Source organism: Tripterygium wilfordii, chromosome 15 (genome assembly GCF_013401445.1).
Source record: "Tripterygium wilfordii isolate XIE 37 chromosome 15, ASM1340144v1, whole genome shotgun sequence".
NCBI classification, from domain to species: Eukaryota; Viridiplantae; Streptophyta; class Magnoliopsida; order Celastrales; family Celastraceae; genus Tripterygium; species Tripterygium wilfordii.
The window spans coordinates 9,519,590-9,541,373 of record NC_052246.1 but is presented as its reverse complement, the minus strand read 5'-3'; the positions used below and the strand labels follow the sequence as shown (position 1 = coordinate 9,541,373).

The 21,784-nt window shown below is 37.0% G+C and overlaps 1 protein-coding gene across 1 annotated transcript; it reads right to left on the bottom strand.

The window, feature by feature from the left end:
- Positions 1-957: 957 nt before the first annotated feature.
- LOC120015971 (ras-related protein Rab7) lies at positions 958-10,564 on the bottom strand. The gene is made up of 7 exons (XM_038868506.1): positions 10,340-10,564; positions 10,212-10,238; positions 9,910-10,009; positions 9,645-9,791; positions 6,177-6,257; positions 5,961-6,106; positions 958-1,471 (listed from the first exon to the last, which is right to left on the bottom strand). The coding sequence occupies exons 1-7, from the start codon at positions 10,390-10,392 to the stop codon at positions 1,408-1,410; spliced, it is 618 nt and encodes a 205-aa protein (XP_038724434.1). The 5' UTR covers positions 10,393-10,564; the 3' UTR covers positions 958-1,407.
- Between the last annotated feature and the right edge of the window lie 11,220 nt (positions 10,565-21,784).

Sequence of the window (21,784 nt, the reverse complement as noted above, 5' to 3'; positions counted from 1 at the left end):
GATTTATATATGCGACTGTGAGAGATAGTGTTTGGTAAAAGCTTTAGAAGCACATCATTGTATAGTTTATGATTTCAACAATCACATATTTATTTCTCTAACGTTAGTGTGTTTTGACAATCATAACTCACACGTTTGAGCTATGATTGAAATGATTTTTTTTTACGTTGGAAAGAAGGCTCAAAGAACCAAATAATTGTATCTAATATATCTTTCTAGATTCGAACATTTTAGAGTTCAAATCAAGGCTCAAAGTTTGTGCATTGAAATTGTGTTTCTGACATCAGTGTATTCAACGTCAATATGGTTGAACAGTCATAACTCACTCATTTGAGTTTCGATTGAGATGATTTTTGTGGTGTTCGAAAGAAGAATCGAAAACTCACATATTTGTGTCTAATATTCATTTGGAGATTCGAAAATTTTAAGGATTAAATCGAGACTCAAAGTTTACGAATCGAAACTGTATTTCTTACTCAATGTATTCAGACAATCATAACTCACTCGTTTGAGTTCTGATTGAGACGATTTTTATAGCCTTCGAAAGATAACTCAAATACCCACATATTTGTCTCTAATACATATTTGAACATTTGAACATTTTATAAGTCAAATCGAATATCAAAGTTTACCCTAAAGAAGAATTTTGTTAATCGTTTCATCTTTTGTTATGTTTTTTATCTGCACAAAATATATTTATGTCCAAAAAATTTACTTGAATTATATGCAGTGTCGATAAATAATATGTAGTGCATATAAATTCATATGGAGTGCATATAAATAATATACAATGCAGATAAATTATATAATATGCAGTACATATAATTTTTTTAATTATTTTATTAGGATAAGTGAAAACTCCAAAAAAAAATCATTTAAGAATAATATCTCATTTAAAAGTAAGTCGACACCAAACCAAAAACTCTTTGTTAGAGCAACCACAATGATTTGGTTTTATTGGAGACAACAAATTACCATCGTTGGAGCTATTTTATTCCCATTCCCCATTAAAAGAAACAACAAAAGGGTTCCATGCCCCCCTTAAAATTGAGTCATTCTAGTTGCTCTTATGGGTCAAAGGTTTATGGTTCCCCATAATTAAATTAAAAAAAAAATACAAGTGCGAAAGAAACTATTATTTCCGTGTCAATCTTGACCATAAAATCCGTCACATATGAGCATCCAGCCTGCATCAGCAGTCAAACGTGGGACTCTACAGCTTAAGACCCTAAAACATCTTTATTAATCAGGAATGCTCCTCTCACCTGGCAATACACCAGCTATGTCAAACCCTAGAAGTCAGTATGCAGTGCACAAAAAATGGGTATGAATCATTTAGACTGCAAAAATGAAGAATCAAGCAACCAAAAGCGTTAACAATGAATCCATCACATCATGTGTTCCAATTTAGCAAGCACAACCAGGCCTTTGCTCTGTTTCTGAGACCGCCTCAGCTATGCCCTGAAAGTATCTGCGCAAAAAAGAGAACAGGATTAATAGTAGTTTGGTCATTAACACACTACATAGGCTTGGCTCGTATCATTAAACGTTAGAATATACTAACAATAGTAGAAAGTAAATTGTAAAAGCTGTAAACAACTCCTGTACTCAAAGCTCCCACAAAAAGGCCAGGGCAAGGAAGGCAAAGTGTATACAGCCCTTACCCTGGCAAACAACCTTACCACAAGACTTAAAGGTATGCGTTTTGAAAATATCCAACCATTTGACATAAATAGATAAGCATTAGAATATGCAAATTTGTAGAGATTTACATCACGAAGGATGACAAATCTATAGAAGTGTGAACAGCTACATATAAAGCGACCAAAACAGCTTCAGTTTTCTCTCCTTCATTCTAGGTTTTTCATCTTTTAGGGGTAGGAAAGTATTGAAGATATCATAGATAACGCCGAGAGTCCAGACAAATTCAACACGAACATATGAGGCAAATGGACCATAGAATGACAAAAGAAGGCATCGCAACGATGTGGAATCAGCTCATGTACATAATAGATTTCCCACACATCAGTCACTATATCATCATCCACATCATAGGTCATTAGGTTTATTTTTCAAGACCATAACCACCACCTCAATGGTCTTAAAACATTTGGGAAGCAACATTATAAACAATAAGATTCTTAACAAGTGATTATTAAACATCATACTTAAAAAGACTTATCACGTGCCACAATATTGAAGATTTGAAGAACTATAAATAGAACAGCAAGGAAACAATCTTGACAACTGAAAAGGACAGCCAATCTTCATGTGAAACTTAAAACATTATAGTACTAAGGGATGAATGCTTCATCTGTTCTTGGAGAGCAAATGGTACGGGACACACAGACAATGAAACATGGTGGTGGATGAAAAATAGTTAAGATAAGAAGAGAATGCTTTAGAAAACTGCATGATGGTAGAAATTAAGATAGCCATGAGGGATAAAACTCAGCAGAGAAATTGAAATTAAATTGAGGGAAACTAAAAGTAAAACTTGAATCATATTAAGCTTTCAAAGATGCCAATAATACATGTCTTGGCTAAGGAGAGAGAAATTGACAGAGCCGAAGCAGCCATTTTGACAAGCTGCTCAATGATAACCATATGACTGAATTTTTATGGTGTGAACTGCTCCCACTCTAGCTTAGCCACACTTCTCGAGATGCGATACAACCGAGAAGCAGGCAATCACAGCGAGCAGCTGAAAGTATAGGGATGAAGAAGCAGAGAGTAGATAAAATAGAGAAGGGGCCAGGCTGCCCTTGGAGCAGAGGTGACAGTTGGTAACAAACTTGAAACTCCAAGACAGAGGTCAGCAAGCAAGTTTTAGTCACCAATACCACCCTAGTTGATGGCATTCTTCTGTGTCTTGCATCGAGAAAACATGGGGCACTTGATAAAAGCAAGCAAATCTTAGGATGGGTTTCTAAAAGCGTAAGGACAATTGACAAGAACAAAGTTCTGAAGAAGGTGAATGTGGTGCGAACCAACCAACAAAATTCCCATTTAAGAATAAACGCAAGGGGGAGAAAGATATGATAGGGCTAACCAATCTCTTCAAACAAATTATGATGCTTAATATAGCATATCAGCATATGCATAGAGACTCCCTCTTCAATACATCATATAAACTCATCCAAAATATGACAAACAAGAATAAGCTTACATCAATCTGTCATGTAAACCCATTGTCGTGAGAATCTTCCTGTTCATCCCACACTTGTTTCAATAACCACTGTTCCTTTGTGGATATCTTTAATCATATTCGTGTACATAGACCCTTTATCTCTAGAACCCATGAGACCACTACCCTAAAAAACTTATCATGGCCCTTCTCTAGATCAGTAAAGTGTTGTGTAATGTCTCTTTTTTCTCTCAATATTTTTTCTGCAAGTTCCCTGGGAAGGTATAGAGATATCGTTATGGATTTACCTGGCATAAATACCTTTATTTTCTAGAACATTTTGCTTTATTGATCTTAACCTCTATTTAATAACTCTCTCCAAGTGTTTCAATATAATCGAGACCTCCAATCCCCATATGGCTTTAGCAACTCCACGCATTGCATTATTTCAATAGACAGTTATTCTGGTACCTATCTCAAATCACAAAGTGTCAAAAGTTTGAAGTTGGTATTCTTTCCGTCATTAAAAAGACCGGCTACGTCAGTTTGGCTGCAGAACAAAAAATTTTCTCCATTTAATTACTGACTTCTGAAAATAAACTAGAAGCTACTCCATTAATCTGGTCCCTCTAGCATATCATGATAAACAAAGACTTAGCCATGTTTGCTAGCATTATGACACGCTGAAGGACAAGGCTAATGAAGTGGGTGCATTGCTCCAATTCGAAAGCTGGGTGGTTGAGAATTGTCCCAGCTTTCGAATTGTGAATAAATTAAGTTGGTCCTATCTATTGTGAATGTAAAGAATTCTTTAACAACAATCAGCAAAGAAATCATAAAATCAACGAAGAAGCATATGTTCGACTAAATGCCAAAATTTTGGCCAAAAAAATAAAATGATTCCTATAGGGCAAAATGTAAAGAAAGACTACTTGTACTGCGATGCGTTTGAAAAGATACAATCTCTACTTTAAGTTTGCTTCTGTAACCACTTCACTAATAAACTAGGTAATAGTATCAGTAGGCACGTTTACACAAACTAGGAACCCAAATTGGAAAATGAAGGGGCAGATTGGTTTGACTGTTTTGAGGGCATTTCCTACTTTTTTTTGAGTTTTTAAAAACACAGAAAATGTTTAAAATGTGGTTGGTTTGCTTTAATTTTCAAAATGCATTATGAGCGTTTTGAGTCTAATCTCTTTATAATCTCAAAACATCAAATAGACGTTTTGACAACACGGAAAACATAAAATAGAAAACAGACACAGAAGAAAATGGTTTTGCAAACCAAGCAGCACCACTTTTAGAAATCAGGATCTCTTTAAAATCTCAAAACATCAAATAGAAGTTTTGAAAACACGGAAAACATAAAATAGAAAACAGACACAGAAAATAAAAAATAAAAAATGGTTTTGCAGACCAAACACAACCACTTTTAGAACTCAGGATCTCTTCTCTTGGCACATATCATTCTGCCAAAGGTTTTCTCTGCAAAGCTCTTCTCATTGAAGTCACCCGCCCATGTCTGCCACAATACCAACACCCTCTGGGTTCTTCTACTTCCCTTCTCAACAAAAACATAAATTCACAACCCAAAATACCTCTGCCATCATTTTTTCGCAACCCAAAATACCTCTCTCATCCCTTCCTCGCCTGTTTAAATGGCTTTAGCAGCTCAAAGAAACATTTTTGTGGCTAGAGCAATCTAGATCCTCATACAAGGTTCATTAAACAAAATAACCCAATTATTTCTTTATCTTCAAAAAATCCTAGATCCTGTGGGCAGGGATTTAACTTTCAATCGAACACAAAAAATGTGGTTAGGAAAAAGAGAGGAAGTGGATGAGAAGATGATGCAGAGAGAAGGAAACATTCTGAATTCTAAAGTTCTTTCTTTCTTTTTCTTTGACGAATACTTTGAAGGATATTTGCAGTGTTGATGATTTACTTCATTAATACACTAATTTCTTGTACCAATAACAATATGAACAATACAGCATCTTACGTGAAAAGTAACCTACTACTACTGTTTTTAATGCTTATTTGTGAAAATATTGAGAAGAGCTTATGCAGAATAGAAGAGGGATCTGGTGACATGGGCCCAACGGGCAGAAGAGAAAAGATCATTCCTGACAGATTGGAACTCTTGACCTAGTCATTTGGAAGGAGTGTTCCTGGTTCAGTTCAGTGAGCACCTGACTACGCGGCTAGTATGTTATCGGGTGACAGAAGTGTCTATTTTCCCATTTGTTGAAGTTTATGAGTTGAACTGTTGAGATTAAACTACAGGGAGAGTATTTGAAAACATCCCAAAGCTACAGGGAGAGTATTTGAAAACATCCCAAAGCGCAGGAGTGTCCTCACATTTTTTCCCTTTCTATAGTAAACCAAAAATGATATTTATTTCCATAAAGAATAAAAACAAAAGCTCATTGAAACATGGAAGGAAGTAGACACTCACTTAAAGAAATTTTAATGCTAAATTCTCCACTTTAGAACTATTAAGATCCATATACCAAACAGCGGTTCACCCACATACACCAATAGACATAAGCATAGATACCAGCGTCTCTATTTTCCAGCAGCCTATGAGTATATGAAATGAAACGAAACGAAAATAGTTGATTACTCTCCATCCAAATATATGTCAATTTTGTAGAGTTCATCTTTTGAGTATAAATTACTGGATCAACTACAATTCCTTTTTATGGTGACTAATTATCTCATCATTGGATATGAGTAAATTATGATCACAAATAGCCCAACATGCTTTTCAAAATTTACCCCCTCTTTTAAAAAAGAAAAAGAAAATCTGCCTTAAGGATGCACTTACATATCCTGTTCGTGCTCATTGGCGAGAGCAGTTTTGGCAATACACAAGAATGCAGCATCAACATTATAATCCTCTTTTGCCGATGTCTCGAAGTAAGCTATGTTTCCTTTTGATGCACACCACTCCTTTGCTTTCTTCTCAGAAACCTGTACCGTTATAAATTAGACAAGGCATAAGATCAATGTATCAATCCAGCATTCAAGTGTAGAAACTTACCACTCGACTATTCCCACCATCAATGTCAATCTTGTTTCCAAGCAATATAAAAGGAAATGTCTTGGGATCAGCTGGGTTTGCCTAGACAACAAATACGAAATATGTCAATATCATTTGAAACAGAATAACAATTGCCAGCACGTGGAAAAATGATATTCCTTGAAACAAGAACGCAGTGTAAACAAAGAAGTTAATGTATGACAGAATTCGAAATATGAAAATGGAAAAAAAAAAAAAAAAAAAAACTAACTAACAAAAAGCAGCTACTAGTTTTGCAGGATAAGTGAACTCAAATCCTGAACATTATACAACATGAAATGTGAATTCAAAGGTATGCAGGAGTGACCAGAAAAATAACACAAGATTTTGTCGCATCAGTTCATTGGATCAAGCTAGTTTCACCACGTCACAGGTCATCAAGACAATTCACATATCTTCACTGGAAAGATCAAATGATTATCAAATCTATGGAGCAATAAATGTCTAACACCAGGTTCATGCTTATAAAAGGCAAGCTAATATCAAGCCATTTACTTTCACATTATAATACCAAAAGCAAATTGACAAAAACAGGGAAATATTAGACCTCCTAACAGCTTTCACAAACATATTGTCTGTAGTTAATAAACATAGGAGTTCAAGACAAGATTGAACGTTCAAAAACTAAAGCATTGATGCAAATCAATAAACAGATTAAACACATTAATAAGAGCCAAGCATTGCCACAATCAAGTAGTAAAGTTCACATAAACTTGCATATAAGAGGCTCAAAAGCAATATTTCATAACTGAAACATACATTTGAGCAACTAATGAGGACCTCAACCCAACAAAGATAAAGGAATGCCAAAATTGTAATAGATCATGTAAAGTTGTCAATATAAGCAATAAAGGATAAACTAGCACGAATGGACAGCTCCACCAATGTAGCTCATTACAAATGCAGAAAATTTTGAAATGTTTCCAAATTCAAAAAGAGCCACCTCTGTTTCTTAACCAGACAGAGAGTATAATTACATTCTAATTGTCATAAATTTTCAATTAAGCCACAGCGATACAATAGCAGATTAAGACTAAGAGTTATTTCAGCAATATTTACTAACCATAATCAAACCACAAGGACTCCTCAAGTCATCTTTGCTCTGGAAAGGGCATATGTACGCAGCCTTAACATCCCCCACCCCCATAAACTGTTCCAAGAGAAAAACACTAGAGAGAGACTATTTTGGTGGTTTGAACTCATCATGCCTAGGTTGCAACCAAGCAACTTTTACCACTGAGCCAAGAATCACTATTTACTTAAAAGAAGGAGCTTGTTGCAATGTGGTCCAGTGGTAGTCAACTCATTACACTTGTACAAGGTGCAAGGTATGATTCCCCACTCCATTGAAAATGAATAATATAACCTCACGTAATTAAAAAAAGATTCACCATTTACTTGATAACGAAGATAAAAAATTATTAGGACTGATAAATGCTAAATATAACCCATTGAGTCAATACACTTTTTAAAATTTGTTACACGTCTATAAATTTTAAAAATGACAAAACAAACGGTCAATCAAACTACACCCTTCCCTAGAGACTGCAATAAACATGCAATCAACTATATCCCTGTGAGATAAATAATCGTTCTGTGTAACTTAAATGTGCTAGAGCAATAGGGTAGTAGCAAGTTAGCAAAGGGTTACCTATGTGAGAAGGAAGAAAAGAAAGGATGATCCAGAAAATGAATGATTATCCAATCATCGAGTAATGCATAAAAAGAGATCCATCACATCCATACACAATTAGAATCTCACATATCCCAAACCCCAAGCACGCATAAACTAAATGGAATACACCCCTAATCTAAGAACCAAGCAAGCAGTAAGGCTATTACCTAAATTACTTGCAGAAGAATAGCATGCAAATATCAACATGTGTACTATAGGAACCATTGACAAAGGATGTACTGATATTATTTACTTTATCCCTAATGATCAACCATAACACTTCATAACTGAACCAATTGATGGTAAGGGAAAGGCCATTTATGCAAGCAATGGGGACTAGACTACACTAGAAAGTTTAAGGTACAAGTACGGTAGCCATTTGATCCAATTCAACACTAGCAAATGTCTCAGCAGTAAAGAGTACCAGATCAATTTGTTTTCTAACACGCATCATATTTTTAAAGAACAAGGGACAATGGATCAACATGTGTACAACCTGTATAGGAAATATTAAGTATTAACAAAGGATGTACTGATATTATCTACTACATCCAAAATGACCTACCACAAGACTTCATAACCTAAACAGTTAATGGTCAAGGAAAGACGAAATGCAAGTAATGGGGACTAGATTACACTGGAAAGTTGAAGGTGTCAGTACAGTAGCCATTTGATCCACTTCAAAACTAGGACAAGTATCAACAGTACAGAATACCAAATGAATTTGTTTTCTTGGAAGAACATACACAACAGTTTTTATAGAACAACAAAAACACAAAATTACATATACAAATTCATCTAATGGTGGCATCGTATACCAATTTCGACAATATGACTCCTGAATTTCGGTTCACAATCCGCAAAATTAGTTATCGGCAATGTTCGACAGAAAAACCTTACTAAAGAACACGCAATACAAACAGAATCTCAAATCTTTAAACAGGGGATAAAAAAAAAATTGTAACTGATAGCAATAGCAATCTTCAGTGTTAGAGCTCCTTGAAGGTTTAATTTTGTTTTCAAAGGCAGAAGGGGTTGAGGGATCAGGTTCTTGGGTAAACAGTAGAACCACGGTGAAATAAAGTAAAAAGAAAAAAATTCTGGAATTTTCTTTGCACCAAAAGGTAGTCAGAACATATCAAATTATAGGGTAATCAGGGATTTCAGTTTATAAGGATTGAATTTAGGTTTCTGCCATAATTTGTGCAACAGAAAAAAAAGAAGAAGATATTCTGGGTTTCAGTAAGTAAGACCAGGCCATTATTTTTGAAGAATAAGTAAGACCAGACCAGGTTTCCGTCATCCATTGGCTCGTCAAAGCAGTAGTTGCACAAAGGAATGAGAACTAGTCACTTGAGGGCTGAAGAAAGAATATATTTTTTTGAACTTAGGTATACTGCCATAGAAAAATTCTCTAACAACCGAAGATGCTAACTTGTTTAGAAAGTTTCAATTTGTTTGACCAAAGCCATAAAATGAAAATTTTCTTTTCAACTAATTGTGACATTTCATGGATACAACCATGTAGAGTAGCCATTGTACCAGAAACTATCATTAATTACCACAATCTATCCTAACATATACGAGACTCTGATTAAAACTGTGATGAATGATGCAATGAAACACTCAATATAAAAGACAGCAAAATGAAAAACTTCAATATATCAATTCAAATCATTTATGATTAAGAAATAACTGCAGCTATAGAATGTAAGTTGGCAACAAGTAAATAATTCTGAGAAGCCGACAAAAACCTGTTTAAGAAATTCGTCATGCCAATTGTCGAGGGTATCAAATGACCTCATCACATTGACATCATAAACAAGAACACAGCAATCTGCACCTCTGTAAAATGCTACCCCAAGACTCTGAAATCTTTCTTGCCCAGCTGTGTCCCATATCTATCAACACAAACAAATAATACTTTAGCATAACAGAAACCTAAACAAGCATTCCGACATTAAGCTATACGATAAAAAAAAAAAAAAAGACAACAAGGCTGGAGAGTGGAGAGTTCACCTGTAGAGTGACGATTCTGTCATCAATTTGGAGTTCTTTAGTGACGAAATCAGCACCAATGGTAGCTTTATACTGCAGACTAAATTTCTTGTGCACATATCTAGATAAACAGTTAACAGACCACAAGTACAAATCCAACGTATGAAAGGTAAAATAACACGGAACAAAAAGCAGCAACTTCAATTATCAATTAAATGCAAAAGCACCGTCAGAAAAGTTCAAAACAGTAAATAAAAGGACTTCCTAGTGATTAAAATCAACAAATCGGACAGATTACTCAAAATTTGTCCTGGTAAAGATACTGATTCATCAACGATGTCTTTCCAACCCTGAGATTCACAAGAAAAAATTAGATTCGTAACGTCGAACGCAAATACAATAGTTTATCTAACTAGTTACGAAGAATATAAAACCCTAAACACGCACGCACCCACTGTCGCCGAGGACGATGACCTTGAGCAAGGTACGTCTACGCAGTGACATGGCGTTAGCAATAAACTATCAAACTCCTCTCTTACAATTTTCACAGCTTGTGTAGGCGATGCAAGGACTGAATTGGGGTTTCGATTGGGGCAGATCTTTGTACTTTTCGAGTTCGGAGGTTTAGAGAAGAAAAAAGGGGCGCCAATTCCGATCTCCTCGGTTTTCTTTTTTTTCCCCGCTTAACAAATTGCATTCTTATTTTTATATTCCCTAATCTCTACGATGCCAATGGCCCACTAGCCGGGATTAAGAATAAGAATAGCACCAACATAACTACGGACAAGTTTAGTAAAACATTTATAAATTAGCAGATATATCAATAAAAATATGTAGAAATGATAGTAATAGCAATGTTGAACAATTTTAATGGTGGTAGTAGAAATGTTGAACAATTTTAAGTTACAGATATGCTTTTTGAATGCTTTGTAGTGTTTAGTTAAACTTTTACTGTTAACATTTGTGTTATGTAACATATTGTGATAAATTACGTACAGGGTATTATGCATATTAGTTGTAATTGAAAAATATAGCTGCATCCAAAAAAAACAAATTAATTTATGCAATTAATATAATAAATTAAAAATACTTATCAATTATAAATTAATTAATTTATTTATTTTTAATAACAGTTAATTTATTGTTTAATTATATTATTTGTTTGTTTTATGGTATTTTGACCGGTTCCAATACATTTTTAATAATCGTCACTGTCTTGCTTTACTTGTAGGAAGCCAAGGCCCAAAGCCAACTTAAACCCTAGCTTCATGGTGTTCAACCCTAGCTTCTTCAATCGCTTCATCGGCAAAAGGGTTTTTCTGTCTTGAAGGGTAAAAATGGCTTAACATTAATTATTGAGGATAAAATAGTAATGTGCATGAAAAATGCTAGTAAAATTGTCCTGGTAGGGAGCATTTGAGAAATGAGCATTTATACTCCAAAAATTGCCTCGGAATACCCTCATGAAATGGTTGTTTGGCAAGGTAGTAGTATTTATGCTTGTCAGAAACATAAATGCTGCACAAAAATCTTTACCAAACGCAGTCTATATAAATATAAATTATTATATTAATAGTAATTAAAAAATAGATACAAATAACAATTATTCGCAACTAATAATATCACAATGACCTCCACTCAGAGCGAGCCACGTATCTTAACATATGGCACCAAAAGATGAGCACCCTAAGGAGTGCATCTGATAAGAAAGAGGAGGAGAACTCCTCGGTGTAAATCGAACATACATGTTCGGTACCTTGGTAACCACACCTCACAAAGATTAAAAGTTCACAAGAGGACCAACTCTACTAAGAAGAGGAATCAAGATAGGATTCACCCTCCTATTATCTCGCCGGAGATCAAGAGCGCACTCCCTTTTGACTGTTACTTACTTGAGCATCGAAGCGATCCCCCGAGCACACCCTCGGGGAGCCCCATAGATTACGTGCTTCCTTGTACATATTACCTTTTGGTGCAACACGGACGATCCTGAATTCGGCCCTACCTCCTATGACATCCTTGGAACAGGAGATGGTTTTAAACATCCTTGGCGACGATTTTTTATTTTCTCTAAGCGTTGTTTGATAGCTTTATTAGTAATATCATTGGACACTTTTTCTCAATATTTACATTCAAACTATTATTTAATAATTGATATTCGATTCGATTGTGCAAACGACTCTTTATAATCTTCATAACAAAAAATGCTCATCTACAATAGTTGTGGCAACTAGTAAAATCAATGTGATTCTCAAGAATCCATAAATTAACGGATAGACATAATTTTTTTTTGTTGAATAATTTTTTTATACCAAGCCTCTCAACCCTTCAAACTCTTTATTATGACGCATAATCTTCAAGATTTATAATCTTAGTGAAATTATTGGGATAAAAAAGGCTAAGATGGATGAGTTTCTACTAGTCAAAAGTTGAAAAAAATCACTAGGATTTAGATATGTTGCACAAATAAGCAACTCAATAATAGTCTCAGTGAAGAGATCATTGAATTCTTTAAGTTGCCTATATATTACAGTGTATATAACTAGATAAGACTCATTCATGATTGAAACACTGATACAATGTTCATAACAAAAGGATGAAACTTTATAATAAATGAGTCACATTCATCATCCCTCTTCAATTATAGTCTACTCTTGGAAAATTCAACTAGCCTCATCGCATTCAAAATGTTTTGTTTTTTTTCTTTGTAATATTTGAGACAACTAATTCGTTATTACCAATATTACTTTTAGCATATGTAGTGTAATGCCTCGTCCGATGCAAAGGTCTAACAAATGCATTTATTTTTATTCAAGATCCATCAACTCCAACTAGCAATAAACAAGACAAAAATAAATGTATTTATGAAAGTAAGCATGCAGAAGTTCAAAACAATAAATCCCTAACAAATGCTACCCATAACCCTAGACATCAGTATCCACGGTTTATCACGCTCACATCGCAGGGTGCTGGTTGCCCTCTATGAACTCAATTGAAAGGGGAGAAAGAATAGAGCGAGCTAAATACTATAGTGGGGATATATATACCTGTCAAGACCTAGATACTTATGATACATATATTCGAGCGAGCAAACAACAATTATATATATAAATCAGCATGTGTAGAGCAAGTCTACAGATTTAGAAAATCAAGCCAATAGCAACAGCTATAGAATAGGCAGGAAAATGTAAATGATCATGTCACACTCTACAACAATCCATGCATAATAATATGTATACTTAAAATGCATATCGTACAAACACAAGCGACAAAGAACTCAAAGGGTCAATCAATATCCCGTATCATCATGTGAGCAGAAACAACCAATAGGCAAAATAATCCCAGACTGTTGTGACATCTCATGGTGGTATGTAGCTAGCATGATCACCACAAGTAACCAATACGTCAAGCTACTATCAAACAACAACCACAATCTAAAACTCAACAATCACCTAACAAACTCCATAACAATTCACAATTGCAAAACCATAATGATGCATGAATTTCGTATGAAGTTCCCATGCACATATACCATCCCAAAAATACTTAAAAAATATTATACTACGTAAAATACTATGCAAGGTCCAGATGGTTAGGTTAACTATTTGAACATCTTAGTGCATATGTGTGGGAGGTCACAAGTTCTAATACTCATTCTGGCACAATTTGACATTATTCCCCTAGTGGACTTCAACCTAGGGCTTAACTTACATGTGATTTGCGGGTATTGCATATGACCCGTAGGTTTATCATTGGGGTGGAGTTCGGTGGGCTGTGCTTTTTCAGCGGGTTCACTAGTCCCCAAATTTTTTTTTCCTAAAAATGGATTTTCATTAAAAACCATAAAAATCATTTTATTTGATTTAAATGTAAGTTTATAAAATACAAATAATGTTTTTCAAACGGTTTATTTTGAAGGCAAAATATTTTGAAATAAAACTACTTTATTTAAAATATTTTTCTAATAATTCAAAGTCCCAAAACGATTAAATACCTAAACTACATGTCAAGAGGTATTAATTGAATATGATGAGTGAACTTATGAGAATAGCAAGATCAGAAACAATGAATCGAATAACGGAGCAAAGCGAACTACCACAAAACAATTTATCCAAGTAAGAAAAATTCCATACGAATAAGGGAAAGGTGAGTACTGAAAGTCGAAGGACCTCCTCAATCTCCTATAAAATATATCAGTATATCATGGGTTATTAAATTGTCCGAATATACTAGACCGTCTAAAATAGATTTTCGATATTCAAATTATTTATTTGGCATGCACTGACCCATTAACCCTGGGAAACTGGGTTGTAGGCCCACTTATACTAACGATCAAAGGGGTTAGTCAAATTTTGGTCAATTATTATTCTGCTCAACTCATTAAAATGTCAAATAGGCCATAATAAAATGGGTCAAGTATTCCGCTGAGCCAATTTCAACATGTCTCTCACAGTCAAACTATCTAAGTTCGGTCAAAACTTTTCTTTATTTGGCTAATGGGTCAATTTGGGACAAGTCCAAACTCAAACATGAGTTATTTGTCCATGGTCTAAATTATAAAATAAGGGGTATTTATTCAAAAGGATAAAACTTAAAAGTTGTATTCCAACAAGGATAATTTTAAAAAAAACTTTACAAAAAATGACAAAGCCTAACAACTTATCAAAATACACTCCCTTCTTCTTATTCTTCTTCCTCCTCCTTCCTATTCCTCGCGCCACCATATTGAAAGTTGGTCATCCGACCATCATTTTTTGACGAGCGAACTACCAAAATGAAGCTCTAGGTCTGCCCGATCAAAGCCTAGTCATTACCAACAGTAGAAAATCACTTGAGTCACAGAAAAAGCTTCGTGAAATCACAGCCACCGTTTGAAAAAGAGCTAGATCCGACCAATACGGCCAACGCCTCTAATCAACTTCACAGACTAAGCCGCATCACCTTTGACGTTTTATTGATTTTTCGAACTTTTTTTTCCATCTGAAATCGAATCTGAATCTACATATATTATATATGTTTCGTATATGATATTATATTTGTTTTGTATCTGTCAATATTATATATGTTTTGTATTTGTCAATATTCTTTTTGAAATCGAATTTGAATCTGCAGATATTATATATGTTATGATATGTTATCAGTTTTGGTCATTTTGGAACTTCAAACAGATAACATTTCATTAAGGACAGATAACAATTTAACAAAACAAATAACATTTAGTAAGACAAAGAATATGACAGATATCAAATTAATCGAAACAGATAACTTATCACCTTCAGTCTGCAAATCTCACATTAGAACCGAAAAATCACCACATAAACTGCGGAAAATAATGATGTGATGACAAATCGAAAGAAAACAACAAGATTTACAAGTCTCGTGGTGAGTATGAGTAGATCTAGTTCAAACACAACAAAGTTCGGATGAAAAATCACTAAAAAATGCCATATAACTCTCGAATATGCCACGAGGGGCGGAGATAAAGCTTCTGGCAGAGAAGACAAAGCTTTCGGTGGTTGTCCAAGATGAATCATGTGCAAGAGGTATGTGTCATGTTTGAGGATGAAGATAAGAGTATTTTAGACAATAAAACCATATATTTTGACTTTTTGTCCTTCTTGTAATATTATTTCAAACTATATGGATTTTATAAAATAAGACTTTATAGAATAGGATTTTAAAGAGTGTCTTTATTGTAATAAAACTTTCAATAAAATAAATCTTTGGGCCTAAACAAGTGGGCCACATTCTTTTAATGGCCCAAGATCCTTTAGTGATTTTTCTTAACCAATTGGGCTAAGCCTAACTACTTTAGGTAAATCTTATTTACATTGGACAAGGGCAATAGACACTGCCAACTAACAACCATGAAATATGCACTCAATTCCAATTGAGTCATGTTTGGTGACTCGGTTACCATGATCTCCCACACCTGATGGTGGCAGCCTAAGCTACCGGAGAAGTGACTGCCATTTTCTCTGACCCGCGATCACAATGGAGTGGTTGCGTGGATAGAGCTCTACTAGGATCACGGGTGCGGTGGTGTTGCACCGTAAAGACATGTGGTCTTATTTCCTTCCTCTGGCTATCTAAGAGGCTGCTTTGAGCGACCAATGATCTGGTGGAGTTATTAGGACGTCGAGCACCATTTCGATGGTGCCCAATAGTTTTGATAGTGCTTCATTCACTTACTACCTGTAGGAGCAGATTTCTACAATAGTTGAAAGATCAATCTTTTTTCCTGTGGGGTCCGTTTGCAGCTTGGATCCTGCAAGTTTCACAACAAAGCAAACCGTGAAAGCTCCTTAACCGGCTTGGGGGGTGCCGGTCGTGGAGGCTCCGACGATCAAGTTAGTACTTGTCGGAGATGGAAGACCGGCTATAGTCTTAGGTGTTTTGTCTGAATGGGTATTCTCTGATGTTTTGTCTGGTTTGTTCAGAAAAACGCTCGATCCCCTGCATATGAAAAGAGGGGGGTCTTTATAGAGAACGAGGATCGACCTCGGGAATTGTATGTCCATTCCAGTTATACTATTGGACCAAATTGTATAAAGGAAGTGTATAAAAAGTCTACTATACGGGTTGTGTCAGGGTAGGCGATAAAGTAACAATACGTCATAATTAAGACAGGCGTCGATGATAGTGTGGAAGTATTGTAGGCGGTATTTAATGAATAGATACGTATATGAAAGAAAGTCATACCTAAGGATGTGAGCCAGTCACACCTATAAATATCGGCTGTAGATTAGACTGACAAGAACTGCTTTATGAGTGAGGTAGTCTGAGTAATGACGCTTATATGTGGAGTCGCCATTACTATGTTCTAGCGACTGTACCGGGTCGCCAACACCTGCGGATGCCTTGACACCTAGTTCCATCATGCTAAGGAAGGATCATAATAAAGTGACCAGTCTATAAAGCTATAAAGATCCTGTAGGTAAGTGTCAGAGAATATGACAGTTTTGGTGTCAGAATACTGTTTATACCATTTAGCAATGATGTAAAGATTGTATATGGACCCAAAGATAGGCTTTTAGGTTCGGGCTTAACTGTGATAGTTAACTTGGGGGCCTAGACAATCTAGCTCGTCTTGTCGTTATGTGACCAGGTGGGGCCATACCATTTTTGGCACATACAATTATCCCCCACTCTCTAAGCATGAAGACAAATTCATCTTGGAGAGTTTGCATAATGAATTTCCTGCAACGAACAAGAAACAGAGGAATGAATATAACTGAAGATGAAATGTATAGTAGAGGCGATCCAAGATGCTGGGTTTCCGCTAAGATCCTGATGGAGCATGTTGTGAAGAGGCGTGTGTAACCTAGTATAATGTTATTCACTGATGCTGGTGAGATACAACTTCTTTGTTCGAAGTTGTAAAGGGGACACCCTCTTTTGTTTGAGGGTGACAATGTATACAACCTCGTTTGTTTGAGGTTGCACATAGCCAGCGTGGGCGTTAGCGTAGAAGCTATTTTGGAGTCATAGCTGTGGCCTGTACTGGCGCTAGCACAATCACTGAGGTGAAGCTATTACCGTGGCCTGGATTGGCGCTAGCATGCTAGCCATTCGATGTAACCGATTTGTATTCAGAGGCGATGACTAACACCTGTAAAAAGAACACTTGATGGCGACTTCGTGAGTACGAGCTTTACTCAATGTAGTATGAGAGTCTATGTAAACGGAAAGTGAAAAAACTGTAACTATTATTCCGAAACTGTCATTTGCAATAAATCCAAAGAATATCAGTTATATGAACAGTAGTTATAGTGATAGTAATACTGTATGAATGCCAGTATGCTAAGATCAAAATGTTGCAGATAGAGGTCGTGACACGTGTCAATCGTAACACGACAAGCATTTAATGCATCTGACGTGCACATTGAAATTTTGAATTGCTACCGCCATCGTTCCTTGGAGAGCACGTTTCGGTAAGCGTGCACCATGATGAAAACAAGGGTATTACGGACAATCGTACAACACTAAAACTCAAAGATCGTGCTCTTAGTTTTTCAGAAAAACTTTTAACCGAAATTTACAGAAATTGCTTAGATTTGCTGAAGACGGAAGAGAGGAAGGCATCGATTGACGCTCGTACCGTACCAATTGAAGGTAACTCTCACTTTCTCTTGTCCTGAGTTTGTATTTAATAGAATGATGCGACCTCATGATCAAGAATCGGAGGATGAAAGAGTATCCGGCAGCGGTAGAACTCCCGCCGATCAAAACAGAGATGAACCAGTGTAAACTACTCATGGTCTGGGTCGGGGAGTCAGGAACCTGGTGACGATAGAGCTGGAACCAGTGCACCAGTTAATGAAGGAGAAAGATCAGAGAGAAATGGCCACATTGAAGGGCCGTTGATACCAAAAGGGTTAAACCCTAAATCGACCTTGGCAGCAAGTGATATGGACTTCTACCGAAAGAAATATGGAATCCATTCATCCATTGAGATAAGACCTGGAGCCGACACAGAGGGAGTCGATTTTCAAGTCCCTGGATGGACGCCGTTTTATCTATTGTCCTTCAGCATAGGATTGAGATTCCCCATACCAAGGTTGCTTGCCGATGCTTGTAGGATTTGGCAAATATGCCCAAGTCAATGGATGCCTAACAGCCTCAGAATTTTGTTGAGCATTCAGTGCTTGGCTGAACTAGAAAACCTCGAATTCGGGATCAACGAATTGGCGGTGGTTTATTACGCCAAAGAAAGTGGTCCAGGAAGGTATTGCCTGGTTCGTCGGAGAAACAGGGAGGAGCTAATTCTTGACACCGTCTCCAACGACCATATTGTTGACTGGAAAGATAGATATATCTTTGCTAGGGACGCCTTGGTATATGGGCTTCATAGGGATCTGCCTTTAAACTGGGTTGAAGGAAATAGTAAGTTCCATTCCTTCTTTATCTGTTTATGCTTGTTACTGAATCTTATGCACCGTTTCTTTGCAGAATCAAAGAACTTGCTAAGCAAGTGGAAAAGCAGCGCTGAAGTGCTTCAAAGAGTAGAAGAGTTTTACAATCTTGGGGCACGTAAAAGATCCAGAAAAAACATTCTAACAGCATGCAAATTGGAGAAAACATCTCTTTGGAGATACATAAGTAAGTACATTTTAACTGTCTAAACGAACAAACAAACATGCTCAAAGTATTCGTCTTATTTTATCATATGTGCAGGTGACGAAATGTTTGAGAACGTGTTTGCTGATATAACCAATGCAGACGACCTGTATGAAGCTCTGATGCAGGATGCTGAAAGAAATCAGTAGGGCCAGGAAACGGTGGGTGGAGGTTTCGAGGCAGCTATGCGTGCTGCAGAAGCGTCCAAAGCCAAGAAAGTGGGAGAAAAACGAAAATCAACTGAGGAAATACCTGAAAGAAGGATGAAACAAAGAGAAGATCCCACTGGTAAAGGAAAATCAAAAAGCACTGGGGCCAGCGGGAAAAAAGCAACTGAAAAGGCGACTGCTAACGTCAGCAAAGGGACGGAAATGCCCAGAAAACTCCTTCACGACTCCATTGCCTTAGGACCCAGAGGTAGGGGTGGTGGTCTTATCATTACCACTGCGAGTGCGTCGGCTGTCATTGTTCTGGATGATGATTCAGACAACAGTGAAGGGGACACAATGCCTTTAACTAAAAGGTTACCAAGCATTAGGACAGCCAGGGTAGAGACTGCTGAACTAGTGGGGACACGGGCTACCAAAGATCGTGGAGAATTTGACCCAACAACTGACAACTATGTTGATGCAAACACGGTATCAGAAGTTGCCAGGAGTGGAGCTATGGCAAGCGGATCTAGGACTGAGTTGGCGACAGCGGGTAACCAAGAAGTGGAGGACACTGCCCAAGGTGGGGAGAATATTCAGCCTAGGCTAAGGTTGAACGTCACGGGAAGTGAAATGGAAGAAATATCAATATGGATTCCCAAATCTTTGACCGTCTCTTCTGCTCCCGTACTTCCACCCGTTGGGATTAGGAAAATGGTCTTCCCTGAGGACGCCAAAAAAATTGGATGCTATGCCTCTTCCTAGCCAGTTCAACTACTCGGTGGCTCAATGCTTTACTGTAAGTGTTTCAGGAACGTATCAGTATATCGTCATTAGTTTACATGACTAATACCACCTTTGTTGTGTTCTTAACAGGCGCTGCAAGGAGTACTCAGGTCTGGAGAGAACGCTATTGGTAGTTTGAGCAAAGAGAGGACTGAAAAGGAGAGACTAGAAGGCGTGGTAAAGGGGCTGGAAGACAACTTGGCCAATGTCATGTCTGCACAAAAAGATTTAGAGCATCAACTGATTGGGGAGAAGAACAAGAATACTCAAATGTCTGCTCAAATCTCAAGATTGGAAGAGAAATTGAAAGAAGCAGATGAGCAGCTCCTGTAGTCAACTGAATCATTGAGTGCATTGGAAAAGAAAATACATGACGATGCATACAAAGCCACCCAATTCGAGTCAAGGATCGACCAAGCAATCAAAGATGCTCAGTATTTCAAGGATTGCTGGGAAGGAGCCACCAAACAACTGGAGAGTGCAGAGGCCAAAGTGAACACACTGGATACCCAAGTACACCACCTGGCTGACCAACTTGGTGATGTTTCTAGAGAGAAGGACCTGTTAAACAAAGCGTTGGCGGCGCAGACAATAAATACAGCAGAAAAGGTTGAAATGGCCAAGAAGATGGAGGAAAACTACCTTATCAAGATAGGGGCCATGGGAGGTGTTGGTCAAGCTGTAGAGAGGTTCAGATTGCTAACCCAGTACAAAAAGAATGAGCATAAAAAATGGGATGTGGACTTGATGCTCAAGAAGGCTGTGGTAGTACTTGAAAACTACCAGCCTAATAAAAGATGGGTTGTGAATGAAGAAGCAATTGGAGAACCTAACATCGAAAAAGACCTGGCGCCTCCAGAGAGTGATATCTCCACTGTTGAACAACTGCCCATTGAGGCCCGTGAATCGCCAATACCTGGTACTGTCACAGAAGATGCTCCAGCTGAAGTACCTCCGACGCCGAGGATTAAAGCTTCAACTTCTGAGCCTGAAAATGCAGATGAGGATATCCCACGTGCGGATCCTCCCATTACCTTGGAGGCCATTGAGATTGAAGCGACAACAAAAACTATTTGAACTTGGTTGGTTTTGAATTTTGGTTATTTGTAATAATTGTTCGAATAATTTAGTATTTCCAATTTCCTTTTAGTTTAAATGCCCTATCATAGCAATCTACAATAAATAACCTTACTCTGGTAGCAATCTAGAGTCAATAGCCTTACTCTGTCCCCCAGTTTAAGTTGGACTGTTAGAACATAACTCTAAAAGTCCAATTGAAACTACGAATAATGACGTTTAAAGAAACTAGAACTAACAAGGTGGGACGCGTTGCCTCAATTATTTCCATCTGGAAAGAATATGGCAGGGTGAATCTCAGAACAGAGTAACAAAATCTTGACTAAAAAAACTCCAAGAACTGAATAGGTATGCCAAGTGGTGGGCAAAAATTTACAAAAATCAACACGTGTCTCAGAACACCATTGGTGGACTTGATAGAGAATTCAATCCGTGAAAATATTACGTTCTATATAAGAAGGATAGAACAACTCGATAAGTAAAGGTTGAAGATAAGTTGGTAAGAGAATCTGGTGATATTGGTACCGATGATCAGGCTACACTGTCAGTTCCGGCTAAGCCCATGTGGGTTGCCTAGTACTGTCGGTGAGTCTGATCAGCCGTGCCTTATATCATTGTTCTGGTCAGGAAACTCAGAAAGTCTTGGTGTTGCTTTGGCGACGGCACGTCTTGGCGTCGGTAATTATACGTAGTCAATGTTTCTACTTTTTTAATACTGGATGAACCTGTGTCCCCCAGTAATAAATGCGTTTAATGACATGCGC